We start from the raw sequence: 13,026 nt of genomic DNA, 5'->3' as shown, positions 1-13,026 counted from the left end.
CGGAACTCCTGTAGAAACCCATCAAGGAACTTGGAAAAAAAACTTGATGAAATAGTTGGAATATGTTGGTTGCACTTATATTTTTTATACGAGAGCAAACATAATCGACAAACTATTGTTATTACGGTTTTGACGTGACATGTGTTCCAGAACTTAATATGAGGCCTCTGAATTTCGACTTTTACCTTAAGATAAGTCAACAGCTGTGTTAGGTCCTGTGGTAGGGATATCAGAGACGTTTCCATAATGCTCATGAATTTTGCTTCCATATCGGTACTGGATTTCGTAAAATTCAAATTGCATTTCTAGCACACTTTTCTTGTATTTTGGGAAGGTACAAAAAGAAATCATTAAACTGATCAAAACTAAACTAACTAAACTACTTGAATAAAGTATACACATAAACAATTGTTAATAATAGGACTTCAAATTAGCGACCTGTATGCCCCATTCCAAAAATTCTCGATAATCACAAAGGGGCCCCCACATACCTATCAGCAGACCTGCAAGTGTTGAACTTTTACTTATAGGAACCTTTCGCTATTTAAAGAACTTTATTCATACTAGCGTTAGAAACCTTCTCTGATTTAAAGGCCCCCTGAATTCGGGGGTCCGGTGCGAACCGCACCCTCCTTGCTACGCTACTGATCTAATGTCCTTTGAAAAACGCTTGACCTAAATTTGTTAACAAAACAAGAACGGTATAACGTCTTTCGAAGATCATTATATCAGTCATAAATGTCAAAATTTCATTTTATTCGGTTGATTAAAACCGGATATATAACTGCTCAACAATGGCTATCAAACTATTATGTTTTTACTGGAATTGCTCTAACTTCATGTGGAATGACCTAATAATGCTCAAAATTAAACCATTAAGAGATAACTAGTTTGTCAACTTACAATAGGGGGATTCACATAACAGCGTAAACCGCTGCTCAATTATTATCCGGATTAAACGTTGCGATCACCATGGCAATCTTGGATTATTTCATTCGCAAATTCCATGAAACATTTCAAATAGCAGAAAATCATGGCTAACGCAGCAATTTAAATTGTTTAGTGAGTCTCTCTAATTAAAGTTTTAGAATTTTTGAAACACTTTTCGAAAAGTTGTAAACCAAATTTGAATACAGTCTAGACTCCTACTATACGGCTTCCGTCTACACGGTTAGCTATTAGACGGATTCCTATTACACGGCAGACCGTGCTGTGGGAATCCCAGAGCTTATGGGATTTTGCCTAAGCACAGTGGTTCCGCCATAGGTCATTAATCCAAAAATTTGAGCTCAATGAAACTGTGATATCATTGCGGAAACATCAAGTTTAATGCTTTAATAACTAGGGACAATCATTACTTTTATCAAATGTATGCCGAAACTTTTCCGCAGAACTCATGAAAGTAGATGTTCTTGAGTAGATATTTCATTTGAATTTTTCTAATTTCAGTCCTATGCATTTATCACTCTATTAAAAAGTCTCATCCATTCGACATGTATTTGGTTGATTGTGTTCGATTCTTACATAGTTGAAATCGATGTTTATCACAAATTAAGGTGCCATTCTTTATCATTTTATTTGAATAAGTTTTACTGAATTAGATGCTTTTTCACAACGTATTTAAAAACTGAAATTTTTTAACAAGCCGAAAAAAATGTTTCACCTTCCGACCCCTTCGGACGTTCTTCTATAAAACTTCCCTATAATCTTAAACAATGATTTACTGGCGAATTTAGCTGCGACCGTTTGCGACCAGATTGGTGGTAGTCACTTAAGTGTCGTACTTTCAGTTTACTCAAAAACTAACAAATACCTCCCGCTTTGCATTGCACGGAACACTTTTTTCCAACTTTCACCCTCTTTATTCATTAACTTATGTGTGTTCCACTATTCTTGAGCAGTTTTGACTACCTAGGACCACATAAACTAATATTAGTATATCCCAATCAGTTGGTAACCAAAACTGCAAAATAATGAATTTTGGCTCCGTAAGGCCAAAAACTCGATTGAGCCCATTTTTAATGAACAATAAAAAAACGCATTTGGATTGCAATTTTGCATCAAATTTAGCGGTTTCATCATAAAACTTGATAAAATCATATTTATGGCCGCCCTCATATGGGGCTGGAACCACTGTGCTAAGTGGGGGTGTGGGCGAATATCTCAGGCGTAATACAAGATAGCGCCATACTTTCTTTGGCAAAGTTGTAGTACTAGAATAGATCTACCACACAATGCCAACTATCGCCAAAATACGACAACCACCAGCGGCGTTATACCGACGGTTCGTTGTCGTCGCAGGGCATAGGCATGGGAGTTTCTGGTCAAAACCTGGAGATAAGCATGAGCCTACCTGATCAATGCTCAGTCTTCTCCGCTGAGGCGGCGGCCATTCTTGTTGCCGCTACAACGCCGGCAAATCAACCAATCGTGATAGTCACGGACTCGGCAAGCTGCATCTCGGCCCTACAATCGGAAAGACCCCGTCACCCATGGATTCAGGGGATAATAAAGCGCGCACCACCCGGTGTAACACTCCTTTGGGTTCCAGGACACTGCGGTATCCCTGGCAATGAAACCGCCGATCACCTAGCGGGGTCCGGCCCATCTGGCGATCGCTACACTCGCACAGTGCCTTCTCAGGACGCCAAGCGCTGGATTCAGTCGGTGTTGCACGAAAACTGGCAAAAGGAATGGTCGCAATCCAGTAGATCATATCTGAGGAAAGTGAAACAAAGCATAGACTCGTGGACCGATCTCAAGTCCATGAGAGACCAGACAATCATCTCTCGGCTACGGACCGGGCACTCTAGGATGTCTCATGACTTCGGAGGAGCTCGCTTTCACCGGACCTGTGAGATCTGCGGTATAGACAACTCAGTGGAGCATTTTATTTGCGTCTGCCCTGCATACGAGGGCCCCAGGCAGCTGTACGGGATTTCGAGTAGTATCCGCGAGGCCCTTGGCGATGAACCATCAACACTCGCGGCGTTGCTATGTTTCATCAAAGACGCCGGCCATTATTTTAAAATTTAAGTGTGCAATATTCCATGTTTAGTTTTAATAGTCCCCAATCTGTGCACTTGTTAGTTAATTACTCTGTGAATTTTCGGATTTTGTGCGTTCTGAGTTTCTTTTTGTAGTTCCACAACCGTCACTATATGGAAACCTTTTTTTCGTCTTTTAGTTTCTTTTTAAGCTGTCTCTGTGTAGTCCATAACCATACTCTGTTAATGATACTCTGTTCGAATAACGTCATGTGAAGTAGTTTTAAGAACCACCTCTGTAGCTTTCCCAGGCGAACCCCTCTGGCTCGTCCTGTTTTTCACGACCCGGGATGAACCTGCCTACGGCAGAAAATCCCAGAATAAAAAAAAGATAAAAAAAAAAAAACAATGCCAACTAACATCCAATTAGTTGGCAATTTGGCCACTAGAGGCGCTAAGTAGTAGTGGTTGCTATGTACACTCGTCAGTAGAAGCACTTATTAGTTATCGCATGCGATATCTCAAGATCTACTTTATTTGAATCAACGATGTCTTCGGCAAAGTTGTTCAGTAGTGATTCACCAATTAGTTTGTGATTTCGCCGCTAGGTGGCGCTAGTTTGTCAAGTAAAGTTTCAAACTTCTCTATCTCGAGGTTCAGAGCAGATAGGAAAGTGTCGTCTTCGGCAAAGTTCTTCAGGAAGTCAAGAGCAATCTGGTGATACAACAATTAGTTGGTGATTTCGCCGCTAGGAGGCGTTACTCGTCAAGTAAAGTTTAAAACATCTCTATTTCGGGATCCAGAGCAGATAGAAAAATGTCGTCTTCGGCAAAGTTCTTCAGGAAGTGAAGAGCAATCTGGTGATACAACAATTAGTTGGTGATTTCGCCACTAGGAGGCGTTACTCGTCAAGTAAAGTTTAAAATTTCACTATCTGGGGATCCAGAGCAGATAGAATAGTGTCGTCTTCGGAAAGATTCTTCAGGAAGTCAAGAGCAATCCGGTGATTCAATATTTAGTCGGTGATTTCACCACTAGCTGGCGCTAGTCGTTAAGTAATGTTTCAAACTTTTCTATCTCGGGATCCAGAGCAGATAGAAAAGTGTCGACTTCGGCAAAGTTTTTAAGGAAATCAAGAGCAATCTGGTGATTCAACAATTAGTTGGTGATTTTGCCCCTAGGGGCCACTAGTCGTCAAGTAAAGTTCCAAACTTCTCTATATCGGGATCCAGAGCAGATAGAAAAGTGTCGTCTTCGACAAAGTGCTTCAGAAAGTCAAGAGCATTCGTTCATTCATTTATTTAGTATTACTTTAAATTCAAGGTAAAACTGAATCAACAATATTTCTCCATATTACACGGTTCGTGACTGCCGTTTCTTCTGGAGACCATAGTAAGCCTGACTTCCGCTGATGATGCGCCTTCGAATTTCTCGACTCACATTGTTGTCAGCCGTCTGTAAGGATCCGAGGTAGACGAATCCCGCCTCGTAGGTATCCCTGTCTATCGTAACATTACTACCCAGACGGATCCGGTCCTGTTCGGTTCCGCCTACCAGCATGTACTTTGTTTTTGATGTATTCACCACCAGTTCGGCCTTTGCTGCTTCGCGTTTCAGGCGGGTGTACAGCTTTGCCACCGTTTCAAATGTTCTGGGCGATAATGCTCATGTCGTCCGCGAAGCACACAAATTGACCAGATTTTGTAAAAATCGTTCCCGGCTGTTGAGCCCGGCTCGTCGCATCACACCTTCTAGAGCGATGTTGAAGAGTAGGCAAAAGAGTCCATCACCTTATCGCAGTCCCCGGCGAGATTAAAACGAACTAGATAGTTCACCCGAGACCCTACGCAGTTTTGCATACCGTCCATCGTTGGTTGCTTTAATCAGTCTAGCCAGCTTCTCAGGAAAGCCGTTTTCGTCCATGACTCTCCATAGCTCTGCGCGGTTGATACTGTCGTATGCCGCTTTAAAGTCAATGAACTTGTGATGCGTTGGGACCTGGTATTCACGGCATTTCTGGAGGATTTGCCGTACGGTGAAGATGTGGCCCGTTGTAGATCGGCCGTCGATGAAGCCTGCTTGATAACTCCTCGCGAACTCATTTGTTTTAGGTGACAGATGACGGAAGATGATCTGGGATAGTACTTTGTAGGAAGCATTCCAGATGGTCGCCTTTATTGTGAATGGGGCAGATTCCCAAGTAACCAAAAGTTCCGCTTCCCATGACAAAATGCACTTTCAAGTTCCGTGAAGTTCAGATAAAGTTCCAAATGGAACTTTCTGGCAGCTTAAAAGGCTAATAATGAGCCTTGCTGGAACTTAGGTCACAAGTTCCGGCAAGGCTCATTATTAGCCTCTTAAGCAGCCAGAAAGTTTCATTCGGAACTTTATGTGAACTTCGCTGAACTTTAAAGCTGCTTAAGATGCTACTCGGAACTTTGTCGGAACTTTCAAGTTCGTAGAAGTTCAGTTCAGTAGCATTGTGTTTCAATGATGATTAAATTTATTTCTTTTACAGAAAACACCTGTTTAAGCATACACGAATAAAAGTCAAATATGAATTTATCAAATCTATGAATACTAGGCTTGAGCAAAAAAAATTGCCGCCCATCGGATTCGAACCGATAGTCGCTGCGTGAGAACCCTATGCTCTACCACAGTACTATAGTTGCGTTTGAGTGAACAGCAGCTAAAGTCTGACTTGAATCGATTTTCTGTCGGCAGCTAGTTTTGCATATTTGTACAGTGGTGAAGTTAGCTTGACTTATTTCAGCAGGATTCAGGTAAATTTTTCACATGATATAAAAAATACTGTAAAAATATGTAACTGTGGTGAGCGTATCACTAATATGTAGCTTATTTGACGTACGTTGTTAATATTATTTTATATTTCAGATTATCAACCGAAGAATCTAGTAATTCAACAAATGCCATCAAGATGACGAGGAAAACAGGATGATTTTGGCAGACAACTGATTCTAAGAGTCCAACTACGGTGCGCCTGAACGTTGACCAAGCGTATCCTTTGGAGTTTACCCTTCCACTAACAACACCCAAGTTCCCGTGACACCTAGGCCTGAGAGATCGTAGAGCTGTCTACATCTTTCATAGGTGTCAAAAACTAACCATCCTTTCCCTTTCCTCAGCAGTCGCAATGACGTGGCCAGGACAGTTCTCGATCATTGGAGGATTGCGTCAGTCTTGTCTAAGAGTCAGAGATAAGTCCCAAATCTTTGTGCTTTGATTCGGACGGGAAGGAGGCAACCCTCATAACAGCGGTCTAGGACTGTACCACCTACGAATTTGTGCGACTCGCTTAATGCTAATGCTAATGCTAATGCTAAGTAGTATCTTTGTCAAGTGTCTTCAGCAGCGCAGCGGTAAGTCGGCAGGCTATCACGCAGGAGGATCCAGTTCAAATCTACATAGCAGTGACATGTGTGAAAATATAATTATCAGAAACAATTTCCGGACATAAATCACAAAACCACCAACAGGGTTGTGATTCTGGAAAACACATTTTTGTTTCTGCATGAATTTCGTCAAAGTTTTGTCAGAAGCTGCTTAGAAGGCTATCCAGCGTGCTTATGAGAACTTTCAAGTTCCAAAATTACTTAAAAATGAAGCTGCTTGGAAGGCTAATGAGCAACCTCGAACAAGCTGCTTAGCTTATAAAGAACCCATTTATCTGAACTTTTGGTTACTTGGGTTACCCTTTCCTTCCACTTCTCCGGTTGCTGTTTGGTTTCCCAGATCCTGTCTATCAACTGGTGCAGACAGGTGGCCAATTTTTCTGGGTCCATATTGATGAGTTCAGCTGCGATACCGTCCTTACCAGCCGCTTTGTTGTTTTTGAGCTGGTGGATGGCATCCTTAACTTCCCTCAGCTTGAGAGTTGGTTCATTCCCGTTCTCTGCTGCACCAACATAGTCATTTCCAGCGCTGCCTTGATCCCTCGTGCCTACATTCTCTTCGTCATTCAGGTACTCATCGAAGTGCTGCTTCCACTTTTCGATTACCTCACGTTTATGCGTCAGGAGGCTCCCGTCCTTATCCCTGCAGATTTCGGCTTGCGGCACGTAGCCTTTGCGGGATGCGTTGAGCTTCTGGTAGAACTTACGTGTTTCTTGTGAACGGCACAGCAGTCCATTTCCTCACACTACGATTCTTCCAGGCGGCGCTTTTTCTCCCGGAAGAGACGGGTCTGCTGCTTCCGCTTCAGTCTGTATCGCTCCACATTCTGTCGGGTTCCATGCTGCAGCATTACCGCCCGCGTTGTTTCCTTCTCCTCCTGAACCGCTTTGCACTGCTCGTCGAGCTAATCGTTTCGTCGACTGCGTTCTACGTACCTGATAGTGCTCTCGGCACTTGTTGATGGCTGCTTCGACTGTACTCCAGCAGTCCTCTAGAGGGGCCACATCAAGCACACCCTCGTCCGGCAACGTTGCCTCGAGATTCTGCGCGTATACGGTGGCGACATCGGGTTGCTTCAGTCGCTCTAGATCGTACCGGGGCGGCCTCCGGTACTGTACATTATTAACGGAGAGTTTTGGGCGCAGTTTAACCATCACCAGGTAGTGATCAGAGTCGATATTAGCTCGACGATAGGTCCTGACGTCGATAATATCGGAGAAGTGCCATCCATCAATTAGAAAGTGGTCGATTTGCGATTCCGTTTGTTGTGGTGATCTCCAGGTGTAACGATACGGGAAGCTGTGCTGGAAGAAGGTGCTACGTATGGCCATGTTCTTGGAGGCGGCGGAACCGATGAGGCGTAGGCCATTTTCGTTCGTCAGCTGAAGGACGCTGAGCTTTCCAATCGGTCTGAATTCCTCCTCCTGGCCTACCTGAGCGCTTAGGTCCCCTATGATTATCTTGACGTCGTGGTTTGGGCAGCGGTCATACTCATGTTCGAGCTGCGCGTAAAATGCGTCTTTATCATCGTCAGTGCTTCCGGAGTGAGGGCTGTGCACTTTTATTATGCTGATATTGACGAATCGGCCCTTGATCCTCAACCTGCACATTCTTTCGTCGATCGACCACCAACCGATCACGCACCTCTGCATATCATCTATCACGAGGAAAGCTGTTCTCAGCTCACGTGTGTTGCTGCAACTCTGGTAGATGGTATGATTACCTCTAAACGTTCGCACCATCGATCCTGTCCAACACACCTCCTGCGGCGCTACGATGCCGAACTCGCGGTAGTATGCGGGTGCTCCCAATGAAGTTGAGAGATCGGCAGTTCCACGTACCGAGTTTCCAATCGCAAGTCCTTTTTGTTCGCTGGGGTCGTTGCCGTTGGTTTCGGTTCGTATTATTCTGTTGCTGATTTTCCGTTACAATGGGTTTTTACGGCTGGCTCGTAGGGCCTGACACCAATCCCCTACTTTCCGGAGGACCATAGTGCACAGTTGAGCTTAGAGTCCTTCCCTGGCACTCGGACGTTGTTGCGAGCCGCTCCTCCTAGAGAACAGACGCTCAGGTTTGCCGAAGTAAACTCCCCCTTCCCTGTCAGCCTACGACCAAAGTTCCCACCAGGATTGGTTACCCGATCTTCCCCATGGTTGCTCGTAGTTTCCAGCCGGTACCACTTGAAGGTAGGGATAGGAGTTGCTGGCCAGAGGCTAGTGGATTACAATGGGATCTGTATTGCGCAGCATACCCAGCCTTTGCCGTCCCAACAAGGGTTTAATGCGTAATAACCAAAAACTAGCCGGAGGCAGCATTTTAAAAGACTTGTATCTTACGCTACTGGACAATAAATTAACAAAAAAAAAAACAAAGAAAATGTACCAATGTCACTTGCGTCACTTTGCAGAAGAACGGCAGTGTATGAGTGTAGTGTGATGAATATTCATCCCATGTAGATCTGAAGTTCTGCTCTTCGAAGTATTATTCGAAGGGGGTCTTTAGATAATAGTTAGATAAGTGTTGGGTGATTTCAGTTCGTAACGAAAATAACAACTAGATGCCAATGACTCCAGGAGAGTTTGGCCGCCTCTCTATGTATCAAGACAATACAATAATTGATTTAGCTCAGTGTCCTCCAAACTCCAGGACAGTTTGGGGGACACTGAACGTCCGAAATTCATTTTATGTTAATTTTATCTGTCAATCTTCAAGTAAAAAACAATAACCATATTTGATTTTGGAACGTTACTCTGTATACCGTCTACCCCCGTTGGTTTGAACGACACCTCATGCAAATCAACGGGGTTCATTTTTTAATTTGAACTTCTAGTAACCCTGTGAGCATCGAAAAACACACTGATGGTAACCCTTTTTGCTGTTTTGTTTTGATTCTGCGTTCAGTTTCACTCCGTTCCATGAGCTGAATGATGTTTGAACCAGTGTTCAGATTAGATGAGGTCAAACCAACGGGGGTAGACGGTAGTGAATATGACTACTACTGTTGCGAATATGGACCTGAAGTTATGAACTCCTAGCTAGTGACTTGGATTCAAGAAGATTATCATATGTTATTCGTAAATTCTTCAGGTATCTGCTCTTATAGCATTCCAAATCATGAAACCTTTATTTCAGGATCTCAACGGCGGTTCCAGTTCCGAGAAGCTGCACTCCCGTCGCCGTAGCCGCTGGTGGCGGCTGCGGTCGATCTTCGCGTTGGTTTTCCGACGCCGCAGAAACCCTATAGGAAACTAAAGTAAAGAATGATACCAAAACCTACGAGTATAAGTAAACAAGTGAAGCTACCAAATAACGAGAAACTGACTGCGAGCAACGTCAAGAAAGATTTCAGTCTGCTGCATTGACCGTGTGCACCGGAAGCACGGTTCAACCATAGTAAATGTCACATAATCGGCGCCTCCGCTTGAGAAGGAATTGAAAATTGAAACTTATCATACACACACACTTTACATTTATAGGTTATCACAGAACAAGAAGGAGCAGTAGCACGGAACTTCTTAAGCGAAAAAAAAGAAAGAAAATGCGACCAAAAATTAAACTTATATTGAATGCACTTCCGCGAATTCCGCCGTGGCAGAAGTTTGTTGAGTAATTTTGGCTAAGCTATTTAGGGAAAACAAGCATCGAGAATGTTCAATAATCAAAAAATAAGAATCTGCACTTTAGTAACTAATGAAGGGAGGAAGACCCGTCGTCACACCACCCGACTAGAAGATTCTAACAAAAATATAACATAATTATAACAAACCATGATATGTATAACTCATTGTGATATAATCATGTTTAACATCATAGGTGTTTAAAAATATTATAACTCAATTGTATCATAATATGTTATAAATGTTATTCTATAACTCATTGTGAAATAATTTAGTTCTGATTCTTTGACATTCAGAACATCATTTTACACAATTGTATCAAAATATGATAGATACTAGTTTTCTTGAAACTAAAATTTATATCATATTGTGTTATGATTTTGTTCTGATTATAACAAAATAGGTTATTATTTTGATTAGACCGGTGTACTTTTTGTTACAGTTTTAGTTATTTTAACATCATCCTGCATCTAATTTATAACAAAATAAGTTATAGAAAAAATTCATATCATCATAACACAATGTGTTATAAACTTGATATATTTTTCTAGTCGGGCATCCATCTTCGACATGTTGGTTCTTCCGGGGATTGTTAGATTTCATTGCGATGTGAAGAGATAGAAGAGTTACACATAATGTTATCAAAGATAGTGATACATGGAAAGGGGGTTGTTTGTCACGATAGTGTTGAAAAGGTTAAAGATGAGCAAACTGACCAGTGTGTAGCATTTTTTTTTATGAATGTAGTTCACATGTTGTTAAGAATTAAGATGTGCAGCAGGATTTATTGCCTGGAAACCCCTTTGTTGTAAGATTCATTTTGAGAGGTACTAGAAGTTGATTAGAACGAAAATATTATTCCCACTCTAAGTTTAATCGAGAGTAGGAAGAAATGATTAAAAGTTTAATAGTTATAGTTAAGGGTTGAAATGTCTTCTCTTTTCACAATAGTATTTATATGCATTTATTTATTTATATTTCTCTTTATACAACTAACAAAACTGTGATTTCCAAAAAAATCTGTTCTTATTTCGATACCAGTTATTTGGCTAGGTTCTATGGATAGATCTAGAATTCGTTCCTTCCACAACTTTATTCTAACTTATTTCCAGTTGTGTTACGGGTATTCAGCGAGTAACAAAACTAAACCAACGCATTTGCAGTATACATTAATTTTAGACGTACTACCTAAATCTAAAGATAAAATATTCAAACAGGGTTCCATAGACAAACACATAGAGGAATGTAAATGAACTACCAAATATAAGAACCGATACCAAATTCACAGTTTAGACCAGCGCTTCCACGTGATATGAGAGAACGTTCAAAAGGAAGAATAGGGAGCACTGGGCATAAACATTGAAAAAATACAATTCGCAGTAATAGAGACAGTTAAGCTCCGTTGACTACATTCGTCATGTAGATTCCCTTACGAAACATAAATCGATGAACAGCAGTTTTACTAAGTATGTGATGTACAGGTAGACACCGTTTGCTTAAAAGATGTACCAAATATGCTGAACGCACTATACTGTCCCTAACTTCAACGTCGTGAAACAACGCATTCTCTGTCAGATATTTATAGCAGAGGTTACTAATTTAAGCTTTTGTGTAGAATGCGCTTCAGATTGTTTTATCAAAACTGTAGAACTATGAGTTAGTAGCTTCGTGTTATTCCATTTCGGTAACTAGTCTTCTTTTATTTATTTATTTATTTATTTACTGATCTCTTCAAACTTAAGACTGCTGTCTTTTATGTTTAAGTGCTGAGGACAAGAATTATTTGGTTGCTAGAAAAAAAAAAACTCATAAGAATTACAAAAAAAATCAATTTTTTAAATTACTTATTTAACTAATTAACTAACTAAAATGCTCAATACACGCCCTTTTAAACCCGCCTGCTGAAACAATCGATTGAATTCCAGAAGGTAAATCATTCCAGAAATGTACACCTCTTACAAAAAATGAGCTCCCATATTGTGATGTTCTATATCGGGGTATTTGAAACTTTCTGCCACGCTGACTTCTGAAAGGGACTAATTTGGAAAATAAATAAGGCGGGGCATTGGGTTTCAAAATGCTATGGAGAAGAACAGTGCTTCTCAATTTAATAAAACTATCCAATTTACAACCAATCAAGAAATGCTGTAAATGAGTCACGCTAGAATATCTGTTGAGATTAAAAATAAACCGGACACAACAATTTAATGCCACTTTGAAGCGGTTTATAATGTAAGCTGAAGCTTGTGGTAAAACAAAATCACAGAACAAAAAGTGTGGGTAGATTAGTGTTTTGAAGAGCATCAATTTGGTTTGGACATTAAGACATGCTGCTTTCATTCTTAGAGTTCGAAGAGATGCATATACTTTCCCGCATTGTTTCAGTAAGAATGAATCCCATTCAAAATTATTCTGAATGGTGATTCCTAAGCTAAGGACTTCATTCGAGAACTCTATTTTACGGCCATTCAAAATAATGTTTGGTTGATTGATGTTTCTACTACGTGTTATTAAAATGGCCTGAGTTTTGCTTGTATTTAGGATCAGAGAGTTTTCTTTGGCCCAACCGGCTACATCTGCAAGGCATTTATTTATAAGATTTTCAATTTCAAGCTGTTCTAAGTTAGAGCAATCGAAGAAGATTTGCACATCATCGGCAAATAGATGGACTATACAATTGCTCAATTTTGAAGGTAAATCATTTATATAAAGCGAGAAAAGAAGTGGGCCTAACACAGACCCTTGGGGGACTCCTGAAGTGATGGGAAGCATTGATGAAAAACTATCATTACAAAAAACACTTTGAAATCTATTTGTCAAATAAGATCGTATCAAACGAACTGCGTTCCTGGAAAACCCGAACTGTCGTTCTAGCTTTCGGCACAAATTAGCGTGACTAATTGTGTCGAATGCCTTCGAAAAATCTAAAAGGATCATGATAACATTACCGCCTCTGTCAAGAACTACTCCAATGTCATCACAAATACTGAGCATAGCAGTTTTAATGC

The 13,026-nt window shown here is 41.1% G+C and overlaps 1 protein-coding gene across 1 annotated transcript in view; it reads left to right on the top strand.

The window, feature by feature from the left end:
- Window positions 1-10,122, top strand: part of LOC109426834 (GTP-binding protein Rit2) — a 45,303-nt gene extending 35,181 nt beyond the window's left edge. Inside the window, exon 4 of the mRNA XM_019702382.3 lies at window positions 9,534-10,122. Coding sequence (XP_019557927.3) covers window positions 9,534-9,653 — 120 coding nt within the window. The 3' untranslated portion in view covers window positions 9,654-10,122. The remainder of the gene's footprint in view (window positions 1-9,533) is intronic.
- The last annotated feature ends 2,904 nt before the right edge of the window (window positions 10,123-13,026 follow it).

Source organism: Aedes albopictus, chromosome 2 (assembly GCF_035046485.1).
Source record: "Aedes albopictus strain Foshan chromosome 2, AalbF5, whole genome shotgun sequence".
Lineage (NCBI taxonomy): Eukaryota > Metazoa > Arthropoda > Insecta > Diptera > Culicidae > Aedes > Aedes albopictus.
The sequence above is the reverse complement of the archived record's forward strand: the minus strand, read 5'-3'. Positions and strand labels throughout refer to the sequence as shown.